The 19,426-nt window shown below is 39.5% G+C and overlaps 2 protein-coding genes and 1 pseudogene across 4 annotated transcripts; 2 read left to right on the forward strand and 1 right to left on the reverse strand.

The window, feature by feature from the left end:
* Nucleotides 1–232: 232 nt before the first annotated feature.
* Nucleotides 233–7,306, reverse strand: LOC110069438 (substance-K receptor-like). 3 transcript variants are annotated; one of them, XM_089274307.1, is made up of 2 exons: nt 7,129–7,306; nt 233–3,522 (listed from the first exon to the last, which is right to left on the reverse strand). In XM_089274307.1, exon 2 carries the CDS (start codon nt 3,504–3,506, stop codon nt 2,325–2,327), a length of 1,182 nt encoding a protein of 393 aa, XP_089130433.1. In that variant the 5' UTR covers nt 3,507–3,522; nt 7,129–7,306; the 3' UTR covers nt 233–2,324. The 3 variants fall into 3 exon arrangements, with proteins under 3 accessions (XP_089130433.1, XP_020632655.2, XP_089130427.1); XM_020776996.2 differs by lacking the exon at nt 7,129–7,306 and adding an exon at nt 5,203–6,986; XM_089274301.1 differs by lacking the exon at nt 7,129–7,306 and adding an exon at nt 5,203–6,986 and having other exon boundaries at nt 233–4,356.
* Nucleotides 7,307–15,061: 7,755 nt separating this feature from the next.
* Nucleotides 15,062–15,817, forward strand: LOC110065466 (uncharacterized protein KIAA1958-like). The gene has a single exon (XM_020772647.2). It carries the CDS (start codon nt 15,062–15,064, stop codon nt 15,815–15,817), a length of 756 nt encoding a protein of 251 aa, XP_020628306.2.
* On the forward strand, nt 15,698–16,848 carry LOC149118884 (uncharacterized; annotated as a pseudogene).
* The last annotated feature ends 2,578 nt before the right edge of the window (nt 16,849–19,426 follow it).

The following is a 19,426-nucleotide window of genomic DNA, read 5'->3' on the forward strand; positions in this document are numbered from 1 at the left end:
CGGTTTGATATTTTCCCGTAAAGACATCATTCTCGGTTAATATGTAGTTATAAATCACCCCTTAATCGTTTGACTGAGAAAAATCCAATCAGATTGGTTGAGAGCAGCTTAATGTTTAGTCAGTTCAGTGCAAAAGTAGCAAGTACAGTCGGACCTGTATAACGGCCACCGTACCCTCGGGACTTGAGGAACTGGCCACTTAATACAGGATCACTAAAAATACTCACTGGGCGTGGGCTAATGTCAATTTTAATGGCTTATCTACAAAAACAGTTCATGCAAGGAAACAATAGGACAATCAACACTCTTTCAAACGATCAATACTTCAAACAAGGTTCAGTGCCAACTTGTAACGTAATTAGCGATATAATAAACGCAACATTATGTTTAAGTACTGTGCGATAAATTGTCCTCTACTCTTCTACGGTATACGGTACTGTAATTCTATGACTTACAGTTCACAACAAAATATTTCATAGTTCTTACGTTCAATTTCATAGCTGTTACGTTCAGAGTGGCCCCTTAATACGGCTAAAATAACAAAGAAAGACAAACATAGGGCTGCTACAGGGTGGCCGCGGCCGCGGCCGCTTAATAGAGGTGGTCGCCCAATACAGGTAACAATTACAGCGTTTGTATGGGCGAAAAATCGGGACTTTGAAAACTAGCCGCTTAATACAGGGCCGTTATATACAGGTCCAATAAGTTACAATATTTAGCCTCTTCTACTCTCGTGTGACCGAAGTTTTCTTCGAATGTGGAAGGGTAAGGCTAATTTGTATTCTTCAAGGCGTATTACATTAAGGAGCGACATTAGCTGTAAAAGGTTACTTAATATGGTTAGGTGTGATGAATTTAGTACGTTTACCCGATCTAAATTCTACTAATGTAGCTCCTTTTCTGGGAGATAGTCGTACGTTATAAGATCGTCCCAAAATGACAAAAGCTGCTAAAAACACACGGTCTACAATGGGCCTTATCGTAGACGAGCCCGGCGGCGTGTAACTGTGTTTTTCTTTTTTTTTTTTCGGTTTTTACTTTTTGTCAAAAGTTGATCTTTTCCTTACTACATTTCAAGTAGTAAAAAATATCTGTGCGTGGGAACATTTTGGGCGCGAACGTCCTTGAAAGAGGGTCCAGGTTTTATTTTTTCTTTTGCTGCCTTTTTTATTGTAACTGTTTTGTAGAGCCTGAAATCAATTAAGTTGAAACTAAAGGTCACAAAAACATTACAGTGCGATTACTCGAACCGGGCCACTTGGAAAAGAGGTAACCAATCAGAACGCTACCTGAGAACAAATGACAGCGATCTTTTTCTCAAATAAACAATGATCATTGAAGAATACGAACAATAGACCTTAACAAAATTGAAAACCCAACAAAGTGCGAAGTGTTGCGAATCTCTCAGGAAACTTTGCCATTTGTTGATTGGTTAGTTTCGATCCTAAATTTTGTACGCGTTTCAACGGTTTCGGTTTAGTTGTCGCAAAATGAGTTTTCAAGCTAAATTTTTCGAGCGAGATCTATAATCATGATTATTCGTCGTCAAGGACTGAATGTCTCAGAGTGTATATTATATAACGCAGAGGAGTCGATAGTGTTTATGTTTTCACGTCAGACAGACCGTTACCCACCGTCACAAGAAGCTACCAGTCCATTGTTCTCAGTGTACGTTTTGATTGATTAGCCGTTTTCCTTAAGGTGGCCAGGTTCAAATCAGAAAACAGAAAACTGAAATCAATGCAACATCATAGCGGTAATAATAGATTCGGTCATTCGTTCTTCAAAACCCGTGGATTAAATAACCATATGCAGACCGTCTCTCAAGTTTTAAGGATTTTAACTCCTTCTCTTTACACCCAGCTTTTTCGTGAATACCAGGAGTATTTCACGCTGCGAAAGTTAACCAAAGAAGATGTGCACAGTACATGTCCTTAGTGTAACCGTAATTTGAATGGATCACCCCCAAAAAACTCCCCTGTAGCAATTCACGTTAATTAAATGAAGTAAATCTTGGTTTGTACGCAATTTTGGAGTACCCAGTCTACTTGGGAACAAATTTAAGACACTTTTGTCGCTCTCATCAACATTTCTGCAAGGCTTTGTTATTACGTTGAACTTTCCAATATCATTGTTCTTATTCTACTGAGAATAAACACAAAACTGATATTCTGGGTTATTTAGTTATCGTATATGTTAAACAACAGTCTCTATTCTTTGTCAAAGTCCTGCATGTTATGTTCCCATATTGGAAGGGGTCTTTGCCACTTAACGCTACCTTTGATAATTTTCTTTTCTGGCATATTTAAAACATTTCGTTTTCATCATTCTCTTATATTAAATCCAGCATTTTCTTTGCTTCTGTTACTCGGACTGCTGGCATTGACAAGGCTGGCTTCAGTTCCTTCGCTTGACTTGATCTTAAAGGATAAAACATTGACCATAACGAACTCTTCGGACCCCTCGACTTCTCTTCCTACACGCATTTTGAGACGAACGCCGGGGTTGCGAAGTCCGCGACAAATTGGGCAACACCTCACCACAGCAACCTTGAATTGTTTCCTATATTCCGAGTGGAATGCAACGTAAATTATTGGGTTCATCGCACTGTTTGCATAAGCAAGTAGAGTTCCTCCAAACCACAGAAACTCAGGAGGACATATGTGTAACATGAAGTAGTTGATGAACAGAACCACGTGTTGTGGAAGCCAGCAAATTGCAAACACCATGACGCTGACGATCAGCATCTTGGTCACCTGCACTGTCATGCGTGTTCGCCTGTGGGAATTGCCGAATGACGAGACTTGCCTCTTCGTTTGTCGTCTCCACAGCTTAATGCCAATGCATGAATACAATACGAAGATGGCAATGAGTGGGCATGCGTACACAAGAACGAAGAACACGATCTGAAACACTTGGGAAGCTCTTATCGTATCAAGTGGGGACCAGTCCTCCACGCAGTAGAATACCCCGTCACCATAGTAATCTACTACTTTGATATGGAAGAAAAACGGGATCGTGACTAGAAAGGAACAAAGCCAGATACCCGCCACTATTGCTTTGGCCAGTTTGAAAGTTATTATTCGCTTAAATGGAAATACAATAGAGCAAAATCTCTCGACAGCAATTGCTGTCATGATGAGAATGGAACAAACAACGCAAAGATTGAGCACCACAATGATTCCAACACAGTAGATTTGTCCAGCGATGCCGCCAAATGCTTCATCGTTCCCAGTGACTTCGGTCTTCAATAACACAGACATGTTAAAAACTGTTATCAAGAGATCGACGACGGCCAAGTTGACAATTAGATAATGGGTCACCGTGTGAAGTTTGATGTTGTTTCTTACGACGTACAAGACAAAGATGTTCCCGACGAGTGACAAGATGATAACCAGAAGGACACTTGCTGCTCGGGCCGACTGCTGCCAGAGAGTCATACTCGGATAGGGACATGACCGGCCTCCCTCTTCATACTCTGTTGTGATGTTGGTTGTGTTGTTCATCCTGAGTTGTGTTTATCTATCCAAGTGAGGAGGTAAATTAGACACAGGAATAACTACATCATCACAAGTCCTCAGTCATGTCGAAATGTTAAAGCCAGTGCTTTTTCGCCTAGCTGTTGTGCTACAAACCTCTTGTCCAAAATCGTCGCTTATGTTATCTGCAGCACTTTGAAACTCTAACAGTGTTGCTGTTATTACACGAACTGGTTCATTGTGAAGTCAGCTGCTAACATAGATTAAAATCCATCTTACTTTTCTACCTTTGTTTTCATAAGAAGCTTTAATTGTTCTCTTTATCGTTCTGATTCGTCTGTTTAAGATTACAGCAATCAATTTTCTTTGAGGCAAATGTCATTTTTATGTCTCATATCTGAATGAGTCATATGATTCTAGGTGTAATAAGGATTAAATGGAAACGTTGTCGTAATAGCTTCGCGCTTTACTGTTACCCGATTGGTCCCTTACATTAGTTTTAGAAGTTCTGCCAACGTTATTCGTTGTCTATTTGCTGAGCGTTGTATTTTCTTTTTGAGCCTATTACCTTAGAAGATTACCTCCTCAGTCCTTTAATTGGGCATCGTATCGGCTAAAAGAGAGATACAACTTATTCTACGATCTGCTTGCGTTCATTGCTTCTCCGCTAAGCAAGCGGTTCAGCTAAAAATAATCAAGGTATCTGACTGGTTACACGAGCAGTCCATTTTCTTCCATTTTTTCGTCTTGATCATGTAGTTGAACATTTTGTCGACGACCACGTTTTTGTGTCCGCAGATGCCAGCAATATCGACCTCATTGTTTTTCTTTGTTTGTTAGTTAGTTTGTTTGGCTTTGTTACTGTTCATAAGTTGACCTAAACTCGGTACACATGAAATGAAAAAAGAAAGAAAAAGTTCGTGGTTAATATATCTATTTATTATATGGCTGTGTCTCACAAGGACTGGGAACTACCGAATTCACGAATTTGATTGGCTGAAGTTGGTGTGTACAGACCTCACTTCATTCGGTCTATACTCACGACCTCGGTCAAGATTCTCCCATACAGACCTCCAGCTCGGTTAATAAGAGCTAAATATGGGCCTCACGCTTGGTCAATATTTTAAATTCCATCCTAGATGTCGCGTCGCTAATGCACATATTAATCTGTTCGATTCTGCTTTGAACTAACATTGGCTGTCAGTGGAAATTAAAATTTTCCGGGAAAAAATGAAAAATGAAAAAGCGACCAACAATACGTCTTATGTAGGAAATTGCTTGTGCGATTAAAAACTTTGATCATAAGCACAATTTGCCGAGTGTCTGTAAGTCATAAAATCTACATAACAAGTTAAGTATATATCACGGTCTTTTAGCAATTTAGAATGTTTTTGAAAAGAAATGGTTTCGATCGATTGCCGGCCCAGATTTTGGTTGGACTCGGGCAATAACTCTGCCATGATATACATGAAGCTCACATAGAAATTACAACTGGGCCCCTATGCCACAAAGATCATGCAATTATATACATACCGATCGTTGACGTATCTGACAAATTAGCTCACAAGATGAAAATTAGTAGAGGATAACGTCGAATATCCGTTTACAAATTTAGCAAAACCATATTCAAATTTGTATGAGAATTTTTAAGTTATAAACAGGGTTCCCAACGAAGCACAACAACAACAACAACAACAACAACAACAACAACAAAAGAACTAACCTCCGTTTTCAACAGAGAGAATACTACCGCTCACTCAAAAGAAATGTTGCTATTTCCTTGACCAGCCATATTGTGAGAAAAAATGCAAAAACCGGCGAGACATTTAATTAAGCTGACAAGTAAAAGTCACTCTTGTTTACTGGAAGAGTCACGTTCTGTCGGCAGGTGAACAACATGGTTTCAATTACTTACTTGTCCCCCGAGATTGGCTGTCGATACGTCCAGACGTAAAGGTTCAATTTCGTTGACGCCAACTCAAATCAGTGGTGAATATTTTTCTTGCTTCTCTAAATCTTGGCTAAGAAATCGTGATGTACTATTCTCTGCGGCTTTTGAGATATTTTCGGGTAACAGTATTTCCCTGTCACGATAATTGCCAGACTCGTTATTTTGGCGGTTCTCCAAGCGACAACTAAGAAATGAAACTTGTTTTAATCATAAAACGAAGCTGAAAGCTATTTTGAAATAACCAGCGTATGGCGGGGCAGTCTCCAGCAGAGGCAAAATCACATTTCCTTCGAACAGAAGTATTATAAGCTATCGTATTTTCCCACAATGAAACGTACAAATTTCCAAGATTAGTTACCGCCAACCCACCAGAAAACTGTGAGTTTTTTGTTTGTTTTTTTATTTTCATTTTCGTTATACCATAATTTACAACAAAACTACTTTGGACTTAGTCCTCCACACAAAGACATGATCTTGGGTGATGTTAATCAGAAATGTTATTCTCATTTAACAAATACAGTTTTAATACAAGTGCTGCTAGCAATAAAACCCGTACAGATGACTCAGAAACAAAAATAAGCAGGAAGAAATTAGAAGAAATGGATCTGTTTACAGTTTTGATTAAACGCATTACCGTATGTGAGCAGTTTTGGGTTTTATAAGTAATCGGAATTCATCTCATTTCCCTTGTCCTTTGGAAGACGAAATTCTGAAGAACTCTTTTGCTGATGAGCTCTCGGCTTCTCCTAGAAGGTTAAATTGAGCTTCGATTGGCTGTAAAATTAATTCGACTGAGTACAAGCGAGGCATGAGAAGACGTACAAATAAAATTAATTTCAGAATTGACACAAAATCGAACTTTGAAGACCTCCCACGTTAAATGAAAAAACAAAACTTACACACACAGCACACGCTTTGTCAGTCGTTTCACTGTGGAGAGATGTTTGGGGACTAAAAGATCGCGTTAGCATATCTTTTACTCCGCAAAAGGCCTCCGTTGAAGATTGTTACATATATTTGTTTGACATGCCTAGCTTTTCAGAGTGCCGCCTACCAGTGAAAGTCAGACAAATTCTTCAGTAATTTCGCGGCAAGGGTCGAAAATTCGATTTCGCTCATATTCTTATGGTAGATAGGCTAGGGCATGACAAAAACTGCTGGCTAGTTTTTTTGGCAAAATATCCTTTTATTTCAAAGAAACATGCAAATTACCAAATCCATTAAAATGGTCATTTGACGCACCATTTTATCAAGCAAGTTTGAGAGCCTCGCATGCAAGACCACATCATTCTTCCGACTTCAAAACACTCAAATATTTTTGTGCAATGTTGATTTAAGGAAATGTTGCGTTGTCTTTTTGGGTGCAAAATAATTAAATTTCGAAGACATGTATTTCATTCACTTGAAAGTACTTCGTGAATATGATTAATTTTCACCATGTGCGAAACCTTCGAATGGACTAAGCTTCTGGTGGTTGAATCGCAGAAGGATGGTCCACAGATTCCTGTAAAAATTTCTTTGGGCAAATGATTGTGAGCGACGCGAGAGCTTTTCAAAGTACGCCACAATGCAAATATTTGACCACCCGTCCTCAAATTTCAATTTTCGGGTTAGACGTATATTTTAGCATGTGCCACATGACTTGACCTATGTAGAGTTGAAATAGACACAGAGCTGATAATTTCGAAATGTTCTAACCTTATTTGTTGTAAAAGGCAAGTCCAAAGCCGATTTGAGGTGTTTCTAGTCGATCTCTCACCATTCGTCGCACATAAAGCAGAAGTTTGCTTTTGTTTACACAAGGTTAACGTCCAATGTACATCGCCTACTGCAACCTAGCCTATTATTGGTCGAATACCATGCGTCTATAACCATCTGTCTGCGCATATGAACATCACTGCATCTAAGTCAAAATCGGCTGAGTCATCTGTAGATAGTTGCTTGCTTTGCACTGCGCCAAAATATTACGTTTGATCGATTGCTGACCACTGCTGATAAGCGTGTCGGCGCAGCACAATCTTACAGCCGCTATTTGTTTGTCACGCAATGCTGTCACGGCATATGCTGCGCATTTTGATCTATTTTGTATAGAGCACTCTCAGTATAAGTGAAATAATTTAATCATTGTTCATCTGTTTGTTCATATATATAATAATAATATGTGTATATTTATATAATCGTATTCTATAGTGTACGTGGCCTCGGTCCAAATCACGTTTGCTGCATACGATTGCATAAAAAAGGTCTGTTTTGAAAAACAATGTCGGCTGCTGTTCTAAACCTTGTTAGTTCTTCACTGTTTGACCGACGCGACAGCGATAAACGTGAGAAGTTAAATATTTGTTTTTCACCGTTTGATCGACGCGACAACATAAACCGGAGAAGATAAACATCTCGCCCCATTGTGGCCATAGAGCAATTCAGGTGATAACAATTGAGTTTTTAATTTCGAGGGGTCTGAGTTTTCGTGACACCAGTTTTTCCCGGCTTTCCCTAGACTACCTCCAAATTGTACGGCCCCTCGCGAAGACTGGTGACGATCATATCGAAGAAAGCACCGAATAAAATGAAGTAAGCACCGAACATAATGAAGTAATCACCGAACAAGGAAGTACCGAATATAGTGGCCTTTGCACCGAATATAAGGAAGAGAGCACCGAATATAATAGTGTTAGCACCCGTTACAATTTTTGAAAACTATATATGAAATGTAGATAAGGGCCTGGAAACGAGATTAAGAAACATCTATTTCTTAATTTCTGTTAAGAAATAGATGTTTCTTCATCTCATTTCCAGACCCCTTATTTACATTTCATATATAGTTTTCAAAAGTTGTAACGGTCTTTATTCCACTTTATAATAAAGTTTCCATATAACGCGCGCTCTGATTGACTGAAACAGCGTGCTTTATCAGAGAACAGAGCACGGGTTGATGACGGTAAGTTGGCTTCCAAATTTTTGCTTCGGAATTTTGACAAATTTGACTCAAATTAAACATCCCCTGTGACTCAGACGAACGCACTGGAAGCGAGCTATTTTTCTGCAGTAAATATGGCTCACAGGGACCATTGTTAGCAACAGTAGTGTTAAAACTGTACTAAAATAACAAGTTTTGGTAGATTCCCGCCGACAAAACATGTACAGCTGTAGCGAAATACACAAATTCTCAACCTAAACAGTGCTTCGATAAAGACATTAATTTTGTTACGAAGGCAGAAATTATACTAAGAAGTAAAACAACGACAGAAAACAATTGAACTGTCTCTGTTTATGATGAGAAGCTTTATTTTTGTAAATTTACAATTAAAAATGCTCATTTGCTCAAACAACACTTACATGCAGTGTAGTAACGCTCGTTCTCCGGTCATCTCAGCAAAGTAAACCGACGAGTGGTCAGTGCAAAACTTGCTCTGATATTCTCTTCTGTGCTCGAAGTGGAACCAGTGGGAGCCGTTAAGTCTTTCTAACTTTTACGCTAGTTCGGGCAATCTTGCTGCATGCGGCTACGAGCCGTAAATAACTGTAGCTCCTTTCAAATTCAACCCGGCATTTCGCATTTTCATCCACAAGCTTTGAGCTCCGTGTTTCATAATTTCCACTGGAAAAGTGCTCGTTTCCATGGGCCACAATACGGCCGGATTCCTCTGGACTCTAAACCTTTACCTGCCTTGAGATCCGTATTTAAAAATTAACTTAAAAGCGAACTTTGAAGGCATCGTTCTTCTCTCGAAAGCCGCTCAAACTTCTCGAAACTGAAAGCTTAGCTGAAGTCCAGTTTGTGATTGACAGCTGTCGCTTCGTTAGCCAATCAAATTATTTGAACAATTCTAACAAGGATTGTGATTGGCTTATTTTAGCGTGCTTTATCAGAGAACAGTGCACGGCTGACGCCACTTTGGCTCGTTTGGAAAATAAAGTTTGGTTCGAAAATTCAGTCGAATGCGTGGGGAAATTATCTGATTCTTTATCATAAAACAAATAAAGAAGCCTCGACTGTGCTCTGTTCTGTTGTAAAGCACTTAGGAAGCGGTAGAGCACTCAAGAAGTAGGGAAAAACACTCGACTACGTCTCGTGTTTTCCCCTACACTTCTTTCGTGCTCTACCGCTTCCTAAGTGCTTTACAACAGAACAGAGCACAGTCGAGGCTTCTTTATTTGTTAATTTGAAAATGTATGTTTCGTAGCATACGAAACGTCAAGTTATTAAAATGCGTAAGTTTAATATGTTTATCACCGCTATTTGTGCTTTATTCCTCGTTAAACGACGATGGCCCAAGAACAAAAGCCTTTAGCACCCGTAATAATGAAGAAAACACCAAACAAAGTTAGAACCGAATATAACGAAGAAAGCACAGGAATATAATAAAAACAGCACCGAATATAATGAAAAAAGCACCTAGTATAACGAAGATAGCACCGAATATAACGAGGGAAGCACCGAATATAACGAGGGAAGCACCGAATATAATGAAGACAGCACCGCATATATTTATGCAGGAGCCATAATCGGGGACGAAGACCGTAAGTCTTGGGATCCGCGCGCACCTATGATATGGGACAATTTTTCTATTTTTAGAACAAATTGCACCATCCTGACGTCGTATATCCGCGCGGATCCAAGCACATGTCGGGGGCTCTCGCGTGGATGTTGTCACGTTGCGTGATCAAATGGTAAAGGTTCAGAGACCTTGAGAGATTATCTTGCGTATTATTCACAGCGATGGCAGGGAATAAGGCAGGGAATACGAACCAGGGCGCTTATATGTAGTTTTATGCTCTGAGCTAACGGAAAAGGTGGGTTTTTCAGGGTCGAAAACAAGACTTCAATCTCGCGCTGGGAATGAATAATAAGATCTGCGGGCGCCCTCATTCATCGACAACAGAGAATTTACTGGGTTTTTACACGAATAAAACTGAGCAGTATCTACGGACGTAAAGTTATTGGGCCTTGATCAAACATCAAGCGTTGCTTACAATTCAGGCGAAACTCAAACTGACCAAACTAGCGATTATTTTGTTTTACTTTTCAGTCGCGATAGACTGACAAATTCCTCGCAAGCGTGTGGCAAGAGGAGCTAGGAAACTATGAAGTCCTGAAGCTGTGCGTTATCTAAATATATCCAGCTAGCTTTTTGCTGTGTAATGGAAAAGCTGTTAATCTTCAACATATGTGAAATTTAAGGTGGAGTAAAGTACAGCTCATGTAAAAGAAGCATCCGTCGGAGCACAACTTGGTTAGCGATATATATAAGCTTAAAGCGGAACATACCCAAGTTCGACACTGTCTTACTTCACTCAAACTGGAGCAGCTTACGACGAAAATACTTAAGCAAAATTCCAACAGACGTAAACGCGTTGAATTGTGGGCCAAAAACATGAAAAGGTTCGGGAATATTTCGGACGCCATTACCCCCGCGCGACATCCGCAAAAATCCTCGCAGCGTGTTCGCGCGTGTGCCGCAGGCGATGGCGCAATTTGTTCTAAAAGTAGAATTATTGTCCCATATCATGGGGACAACCCTAATACTAGAAATGGCGCGCGCTTACGGTCTCCGTCCCCGATTATGGCTCCTGATATATGTTATTTGCTGGCTGGGAGGTCCGTATGGTGAAAAACTGTGACCGAGGTCTCGAAAATTCTGCCCGAGGCTGCAGGCCGAGGGCAGCATTTTCAAGCCCTCGGTCACAGTTTTTCACCGTACGGACCGACCCTAAGCCGGCAAATAACATGTTTAGTTTTTTTCCTGCAGTAAATTGGTTTTACAGATTACAAATGGGTTTGTTTATGTAACTCTTGTCGTTGAATCGGCTTGCGCGCCGTCTACTAATGATTTGTAAAAAATCTCGGCAACGAGCGAGTAACTCAGATAGTAGACAAAGAAAAATGTATTAAAAAACAGATTTTTTTCGAACTACTTTGAGTTAGTTGCATTTATTTCACCAGTTAAGTTCTCCAAAATTGTTTTTGCGGTGTGAAATTTCGTGCGAAGTTTAAAGTTTTACTACAAAAACAATTTCTGTCAGTCGTTGCTTTTAAAATCACTTGAAATCAGACTTTTCTACCGTAAATTGAATAGCAGAAAGAGGGCAAATTCGTTGAGTGTATTCCACAGAAATTCTCCTAAATACAGCAACGATCAGAGAGGTAAACTCGACTGAAATTGACTCACATTTTACGGCGAGAGAAATATAGGATTAAGCGCCATTACAGCGCCAAGCTACAAACAACCAAGCAAACTCTCACAACTTCAAAACACTTAATTGAATTTACTTACAGTGACTTTCCTTGCCATTCTAAAGTGAACAGAGATAAACTTGCGTTGACTAATCGTCGATGAACGTGTAAAAAGGCAAAAGATTGACGATTACCGCTAACTTTTAGAAGCGAAATTTAGGCAGCGAAGAAAAAATCCGGCCCGTGGGCCGTACCGTAAAAAGCTGGACCGGTCACGTGCGTATGATTAGCCAATCAAGTTCGAGGATTTAGGAATCCGGCCCGCTCAGATGCTTGATAAAAAAATAAAAAGACATAAGCACCGAGTATAATGAGTTAATCACCGAATATAATAACATAAGTACTAAATATAATGACATAACCACCCAATATAATAAAAAAAGTATCATAAGACAGTTCTGGCGTTCCATAGAAACACGTCAAATCGGCTTTGGACCTGCCTTTTACAGCAAATGAGGTTAGAATATTTCGAAATTATCAGCTCTGTGTCTATTTTAACTTAACATAGGTCAAGTCATGTGGCGCATTCTAAAATAAACGTCTAACCCGTAAATTGAAATTTGACGAGGGAATGGTCAAATATTTGCATTTTTAACGTACTTTGAAAAGCTCTCGCGTCGCTCACAATCATTTGCCCAAAGAAATTGTTACAAGAATCTGTAGACCATCCTTCTGCAATTCAACCACCAGAAGCTTAATCCATTCGAAGGTTTCGCACATGGTGAAAATTAATCATATTTACGAAGTACTTTCATGTGAACGAAATTTCCTTAAATCAACATTGCACAAAAATATTTGAGTGTTTTAAAGACGGAAGAATGATGTGGTTTCGCATGCGAGGCTCTCAAACTTGTTTAATAACATGGTGCGTCATATGACGATTTTAACGGAATTTTAATTTGCCTATTTCTTTGAAATGAGAGGATATTTTGCCAAAAAAACTATCCAGTAGTTTTTGTCATGCCCTAGCCTATATACCGTAAAAATATGAGCGAAATCGAATTTTCGACCCTTGCCGAGTTATTTTCCATTTTTCTGGACAGGGACTCTTAATCGTATCAACAACAAAAGATCTCGAAAATGATTATTTTTCCGCGACCCTATTTTCACGTAATTGCCGCACGACCAGATGGGCATCCAATTGCAGATATCAATTACAGCTTTCTGTTATTAGACACTGACTTGCAATTGGACACCTGCGCTATTCCCACGTTAACTACAGTTTTTAAAACTTTTGGAAAATACCACTGGCAATCTCAAACATGTTATTGATACGATTAATTTTTGATATCAGTAAAATTAATTGACCGGATGGAGAACAATTCAGCGAGTAATCGGGCGACCTCGTGTAATTTCAAAATCGACCGGACGCCCTGGGCTGGACGAGAGAGCAGCGCGAGGCCGATTTGAAATTACGAGCACGAATCCTAAACTGAACGATTACTAATTTATAGTATCAATAACACATTTGCACAACTAGGAGCCAATTCCCCTAAATGCTGAGAATGAGATAACAGTCGCGGAATTTCGGCCAAGTAACCTCTATATTGTTTTCGAAAATACCATTCAAAGTTCCTGAAGCGCTTTGGTTTTTTCGAAATCGAGGAAGTTCGACTATCGCCATTTTAGCTGGCAACCGCCGCCGAAAATGGCCGAAAATTGTGCATTTTCTTTTCGCTCGTACAGATTAACGCGATGATATCTATCAATATACTTTAGGCAGCTTATAGTGCATGTCTTGCTGTTTCTATAACATTAATTTGATTAGCAAAAGTTCCAAGAGTTATAATATTTTAGGCCGATATAAGTACCTTCATCGAAGCTCGTGAGCGAAAGGGCTTATTTTAGATAATTTCAATACCACCAAAAACCCACTGGAATATTGAATTTGAAGTTGAAACTAAAATTTTCTGAAAGCTCATACTCTATATTATATTGTGCGAAAGTCTCTTCCGCGGCCCAAAAAAAGTATCCCGTCGAGCGACATAAACGTGTGGTATATATGTATATCTTATTAGATGTTTTGGAGTGTAGTACCGCTGTATATTTTTACTTGTTGTACCGTAGTCAATAAATTTGTCAATGAAAGACGGAGAGTGTGACAGTTTTGCGTGCGCGCGCCGACCTGTACGGCAAACAGGTTTTCTACTGTACAAACAAGAAGATCTGTTAGATCTTATAACCGCGCTTTTAAAATTTAACTGTTTTCTTAGTACTACAGTCGCAACGCAGTGCATATTCCAAAGCAATCTTTGATGATTCATTGATTACTGTAGACATCACAGCACTTGATCAACATAAACTCTATTATCGCACCATCAGTCGTAGCCGTTGTGACATCTCCGATGACGTAATAGTCTTAATCTGGAAGTTTCTTCGGGATATGTATGGGCATGAAGATACGAACACTATTACAAACCGCTTTCTTTCTTTAAAGTCACGATTAAATTTAATTGTTTTTTTTCCCTTGAGTTAAGGGTTAGCAAAGAAGTCACACGAGTCACATAATTCAAGAATTGCGTTATCTACGGCTATCTTTAGTACGGTGGTTATTTCCCTATCAATGACGTAATCTTTGCACGTTCTGACACGTTCTTTGCTTGGCTTCCAAACATTTAATTTTCTTTCCGATCTATGAACTCGCTGCGATGAAACAGTCAAAGGATTTACTTCATTTGCCTAAAACCGCAAGAAATACTCGCAAAATTACAAATAAATTAATGACCGTCGCTTCTGCCGAAATAAACTTGCAAAGTAAACACGATCTTATTTGTCACGTAGCGAAAGTGAAAGCTGCAACGTCAGCGCATTCCATGGCTGACGTAATACCTTTTTTCAGCGTATTTATTATTCCCTTTAAATCCAACGCTTTGATAAAGCGAAAAGAAAATATATTTTACCCACAAAAAAGAAAACAATATCCGTAAAATTGTTCGTGTGTTTATGTTTTAACAGCTTCTGGCGGAAAAACATCACACGTTGCGTAACTCAAAGTTTGGCCGAGCGGAGGTCTGCGTCTGGTCACCGACAAAAAAAATACAAAAAAAAATTATAAACCACGGGTAAACCTAGAACCGCGCTCGGCCCATGGCCGCGCGGTTAATAACTGTGCAATATCGCTGTTAATTATATAGCTGCATCAAACTACAATATTGCCAACAGATCTATTTTTTATTAATCTTTGCCAACTGTCCAAATTTGAAATAAACTGGATAGTTTTTGCTCGAACGTTTAGTTTAGCTTTGAACAAACTGTCCGATTTGAGAAAAATCTGGATACTTTCCATCAACCAGTCAAATGTCAAGATAAATAAAAGAACCGAGTATTGGCCAATCAGGTTGCAGCTATTATCACTGCCATCAAACGTCAGCGAGTGAGTTTTATTATGTTTTAATAATGGCGGAATTTCCCGACTTTTCTCTCCACCTGTTTGACGTCTCAAACTTTCAAATGGAGTCTTCAGCTAGGTTTCTAGAGATAGAGGTTACTGATTTACTCGAGATGAGGGAGAATAATCAGAACAAGAACACTCAAAGAAGCACAAACACCTGGGTTAAAGTGTTTGACCTGTGGCGTGCTCAGCGAAGCGAAGTAAGAAAGCTTGAGGAGATTCCCGAAGACGAGCTTGACGACATTCTTTGCCGATTTTATGCAGAGATAAGAAAGCAAAACGGAGATGAATACGAGCCAGATAGCCTTGCTGTTATGCAAAGCTCCGTAGAACGCCATCTAAAGAACAACGGTAAGAGTTACAGCATACTACGAGACCGCAAGTTTGCCAAGTCAAGACAGCAACTAAATGCTAAAGCCAAGCAGCTTCGAGAGAAGGGCTACGGAAAAAAGAAAACTGCTGCTGATGCTCTGAATAAGGATGATGAAGAGTTTCTGTGGCAGTCTGGCGAAATTGGAAAGCACTCTGCAGAAGCGTTAATCAACGTGAATCTCAAGAATTTAACAGAGCACTTCGGACTGCGTGGACGACAGGAACATTACTCGATGAAAATCGAGGATTTCCAAATAATAACCGGCCCAGACAACTCAGTCAAATACGTAGAATTTAAAGAGGGTCCTACCAAGACAAGACAAGGTGGCTTGAAGGTGAAGCACAGGGCTGTCCATCCGCAAATGTTCGCAGCGGGCGACGAAATATGACCGGTCATGTTGTTTGAGGAGTTGATTCAAAAGTGAGACCATGTTGTTGTCAAATAAAATAAGCTAGCAGATGGACAATTTCACTTTGGAGAAATCCCTACATAGCGAAAGAGTAAAAATATTCCCGAGAAGCAAAACTGTGATGAAATGGAAAAGAAAATGTATATTTCTGTATACCTTGTCACATCCCTGAGATTTGGAAAACTCCCTACATGGATCAACTCTAATAAACTCCCAATATTTTTCTTGTGCTGGACTATTTTATCTTTTCTTTTCGTAATGAAAAGTTGTTCGATCGATTAGCCTTAAAGCTAACAAACTTCTGACAAAGTTCCTGTCAGATAAATAAATAATGGTTTCAATACTTATTTCTGTTAGACTTATTTTAGAAATTTTTGAAATACCAGTGTACATTGTACCATGAAATATTTATTATTCAATCACAGACGACCTCCTGAAATGTGAAACAAAGGTCCATTGTATCTTACTACCATTTCCAAACCAAAGGGGCCAGTGTGGTTCAGTCGGCAACGGGGAAATAATGAAGTCGATGGCCAAGAAGTCTGGTTTGTCAGCTTCTACTGGAAAAAAGTTCACTAACCACCCAAGCCGGAAGACTTGTGTGCAGAAGCTCAAAAGTGCGGGAGTCCCACGAGACAAGATTATCGATGTAACAGGCCACCGCAGTGTTATGCGCCTCAGCTCGTATGAGGGGGACAACGAGAACCAATGCAGACAGCTCTTATTCATTATAAGCGGGAACAATCCTAAAAATGATGAGTCCAAAAGCAACCCCTCCTCCCTTCAGCCTCATAATAATAGTGTGGTGAATAACACAATCACTGGGACAGTGAATTTCTATGGTGGATTTGGGCCCCCAGGTATGCCTGGACCCTCTACCCTGTCCCCCCGGATGTCACCAAATTCCAGGAAGCCCTGGAAAACGCTGAAAGTATTGTCAGATTCTGATGAAGATTAATCTTGATATGAATTTCAGTGAAAGCACTTACTTCATTACATGGATTAATTTAAGTACCTGTCTAAATTTTATTTGAGACACCCATTTTATATGCAGGTTCTAACAATCGCCTTGTATCAAACTTTTCCACTGCGATCGTATTTATTCTTGTCGGTTATTATTTATTGTGAAATTGCTGCAGTCAGTACCCACATAAAAAAATCTTGTGGATTAAGCACAGCCTGAAATTTGCTGTTATATGTCACAAAATCCATTCAAAATAACAACAGATAACAAATGCTAGATATTTCTGTTAAGGGGATTAAATACACTTAAAATATGTGGGTTCCTGCACTTTTTCAAACTTTTGCAATGTGAGTCTTATCAGTAGATGTTGTACCCATTGGTACATTTTGAAAACTTTTATATCTGACATTTTTGATTCCAATGGATCATTTTCTTTATCACAAATTTAGATTTAGCAATTAAATAAGCGTGATATGTGGCAAAAAAACATTTTTGCATTTTCCTGTTTTCTGCAATTTGAAGGTTCACACAGGATGCTGCATGTATATGATTGGTTTGAGTGTGATTTGCAATAAACACATCAGATATTCAAAGAAATGTGTATTTTTTAAATTTTACTGTACTTTAGAGGGTCAAATATTTTCCATGTTCATCTGTTTGTGGGTGCCATATAATTAATAGGTAATAGGACTGCATGCTTGTCCAATTTGGAAATAATTGGATACAAAAAATTCCTTGGACTGCCAAATTGGACTCGGCCTACGGCCTCGTCCAATTTGGTAGTCCTCGGAATTTTTCTCATCCAATTATTTCCAAATTGGACAGCATGTAGTCCTATTACATATACATATTATTACTGTTATTTGGACGGTATTCGCTGCAGTTGGATAATAATTTGGTAAATTCGTCATTCGTGAAACCAACATGGAACTTGCCCAGCTACCTTCCTCAAGAATAACAATTAGCGAATGGAAACCTTTTTCGTCAATAAAGATGCTTTTAAGGTGATTCCTCACATTTGCATTGCGCATCCTTACTGCGCATAATTTATGGCGTCATTAGCCCGCGCTCGTGCACGCGCACATTGAAAACATGGCGGATTTGCCTTGATATTGAGTTCTGTCAAGTGAAAAATGGCAATAGCTCACTAACGAGCTCGGGCACCCCAAATTTTTTTCCAGTCATTTTAATCAACTAATCTTTAGCTTTGCGTGAGAAAAGACTGACCTGATTCCTATTGTTGAAAATTGAATAAATAGGGAAAATAGCAGCTGAACTGTAGACTTTTCTATTTTGCAGTTTGATAGCCGTGGCAAGCAATTTGGTTCCAATATTTTAACAAGGATTCAGCTGTCTGTCAAAATCAAACTTAAAAAGTTTATTTGTGTCCGACACAAGTATTGACTGTAGTTTGAGTCGTGTTTTCATGAGTCTGGGCTCACAATTAAAGACAAACAATAGACTGCAAGGCTGATACTACGTGGAAAACGTTTCGAGACACCATCGTGACAAGAACCGATAAAGTAGGATCGCAACAGTGGACAGCTGTTTCGCCCTTCTTGGGACTCGTCAGCACTGTGTAGCGAAGATGTGTAACGCCAGCCCAACAGCCAACGCACATAAATTGCAAAATGACCCCTTCACTATATCAAGTTCCGTACTTTGAACTCACTTGCGCCCTGAAACACGCGTTGCCACATCACGTGGGCGCAAGGAGACAAAGTGTCAAGATTGGTGTCTCGAAAAGCAAAAGAATAAATGTGGCTGGACAAAGCCAGCCTAAACATTTAAACATTCAACCACATGACCAGTACCATGCTTCAAAAACCGATACGCGTTTTTGAAGCATGGTACTGGCCATGCGGTTGAATGTTTAAATGTAGGCTGGCCTTGTCCAACCACATTTATTCTTTTGCTTTTCGAGACACCAATCTTGACACTTTGTCTCCTTGCGCCCCGAAACACGTAATGTGGCAACGCGTGTTTCGGGGCGCAAGTGAGTTCAAAGTACGGAACTTGATATAGTGAACGGGTCATTTTGCAATTTATGTGCGTTGACTGTTGGGCTGGCGTTACATATCTTCGCTACACAGTGCTGACGTGCCCCAAGAAGGGCGAAACAGCTGTCCACTGTTGCGATCCTACTTTATCGGTTCTTGTCATGTTGGTGTCTCGAAACGTTTTTCACGTAGTATCAGCCTTGCAGTCTATTGTTTGTCTTCATACATTTTTTGCCTGATCAGATCTCATGTAGATCCTACGTTGGCAGCGTTTATCGTATGCGGTCCCTTGCAGTTTCTGGTTTCACAATTAAAGAGTTTACAATAGCTTGGAATGCGTTCTTGTAATAAGTATTAAATAATGCTAAAATGGGACATTTTCAATGCCTCACTGCCCCTTAGCGAGCATGGGCACCCCCTTTTTTATTTTATAATTAAAGCTCTCATATGATAAATATTCAGTGGACAAAGTTTGAACAAAAATCTATTGACAGTTTTATTTCAGGGGAATTACCTTACTTTGTTTTTTAACTGTCATGGCTTTAGTTGAGTAAGTACTTAACTTTGTTTGGTGGCCACAGTTCAGACAATCCGGCAAATGTGGATTGCGTGACAATCGGCCAC

This window comes from Orbicella faveolata, unplaced genomic scaffold (genome assembly GCF_042242905.1).
Source record: "Orbicella faveolata isolate gen_17 unplaced genomic scaffold, um_ofav_v1 contig_1, whole genome shotgun sequence".
NCBI classification, from domain to species: domain Eukaryota; kingdom Metazoa; phylum Cnidaria; class Anthozoa; order Scleractinia; family Merulinidae; genus Orbicella; species Orbicella faveolata.

Excerpts from the sequence above, each read along its gene's own strand:
- LOC110069438 (XM_089274307.1), bottom strand. The coding sequence starts at position 3,506 with ATGAACAACACAACCAACATCACAACAGAGTATGAAGAGGGAGGCCGG.
- LOC110065466 (XM_020772647.2), top strand. The coding sequence starts at position 15,062 with ATGGCGGAATTTCCCGACTTTTCTCTCCACCTGTTTGACGTCTCAAAC.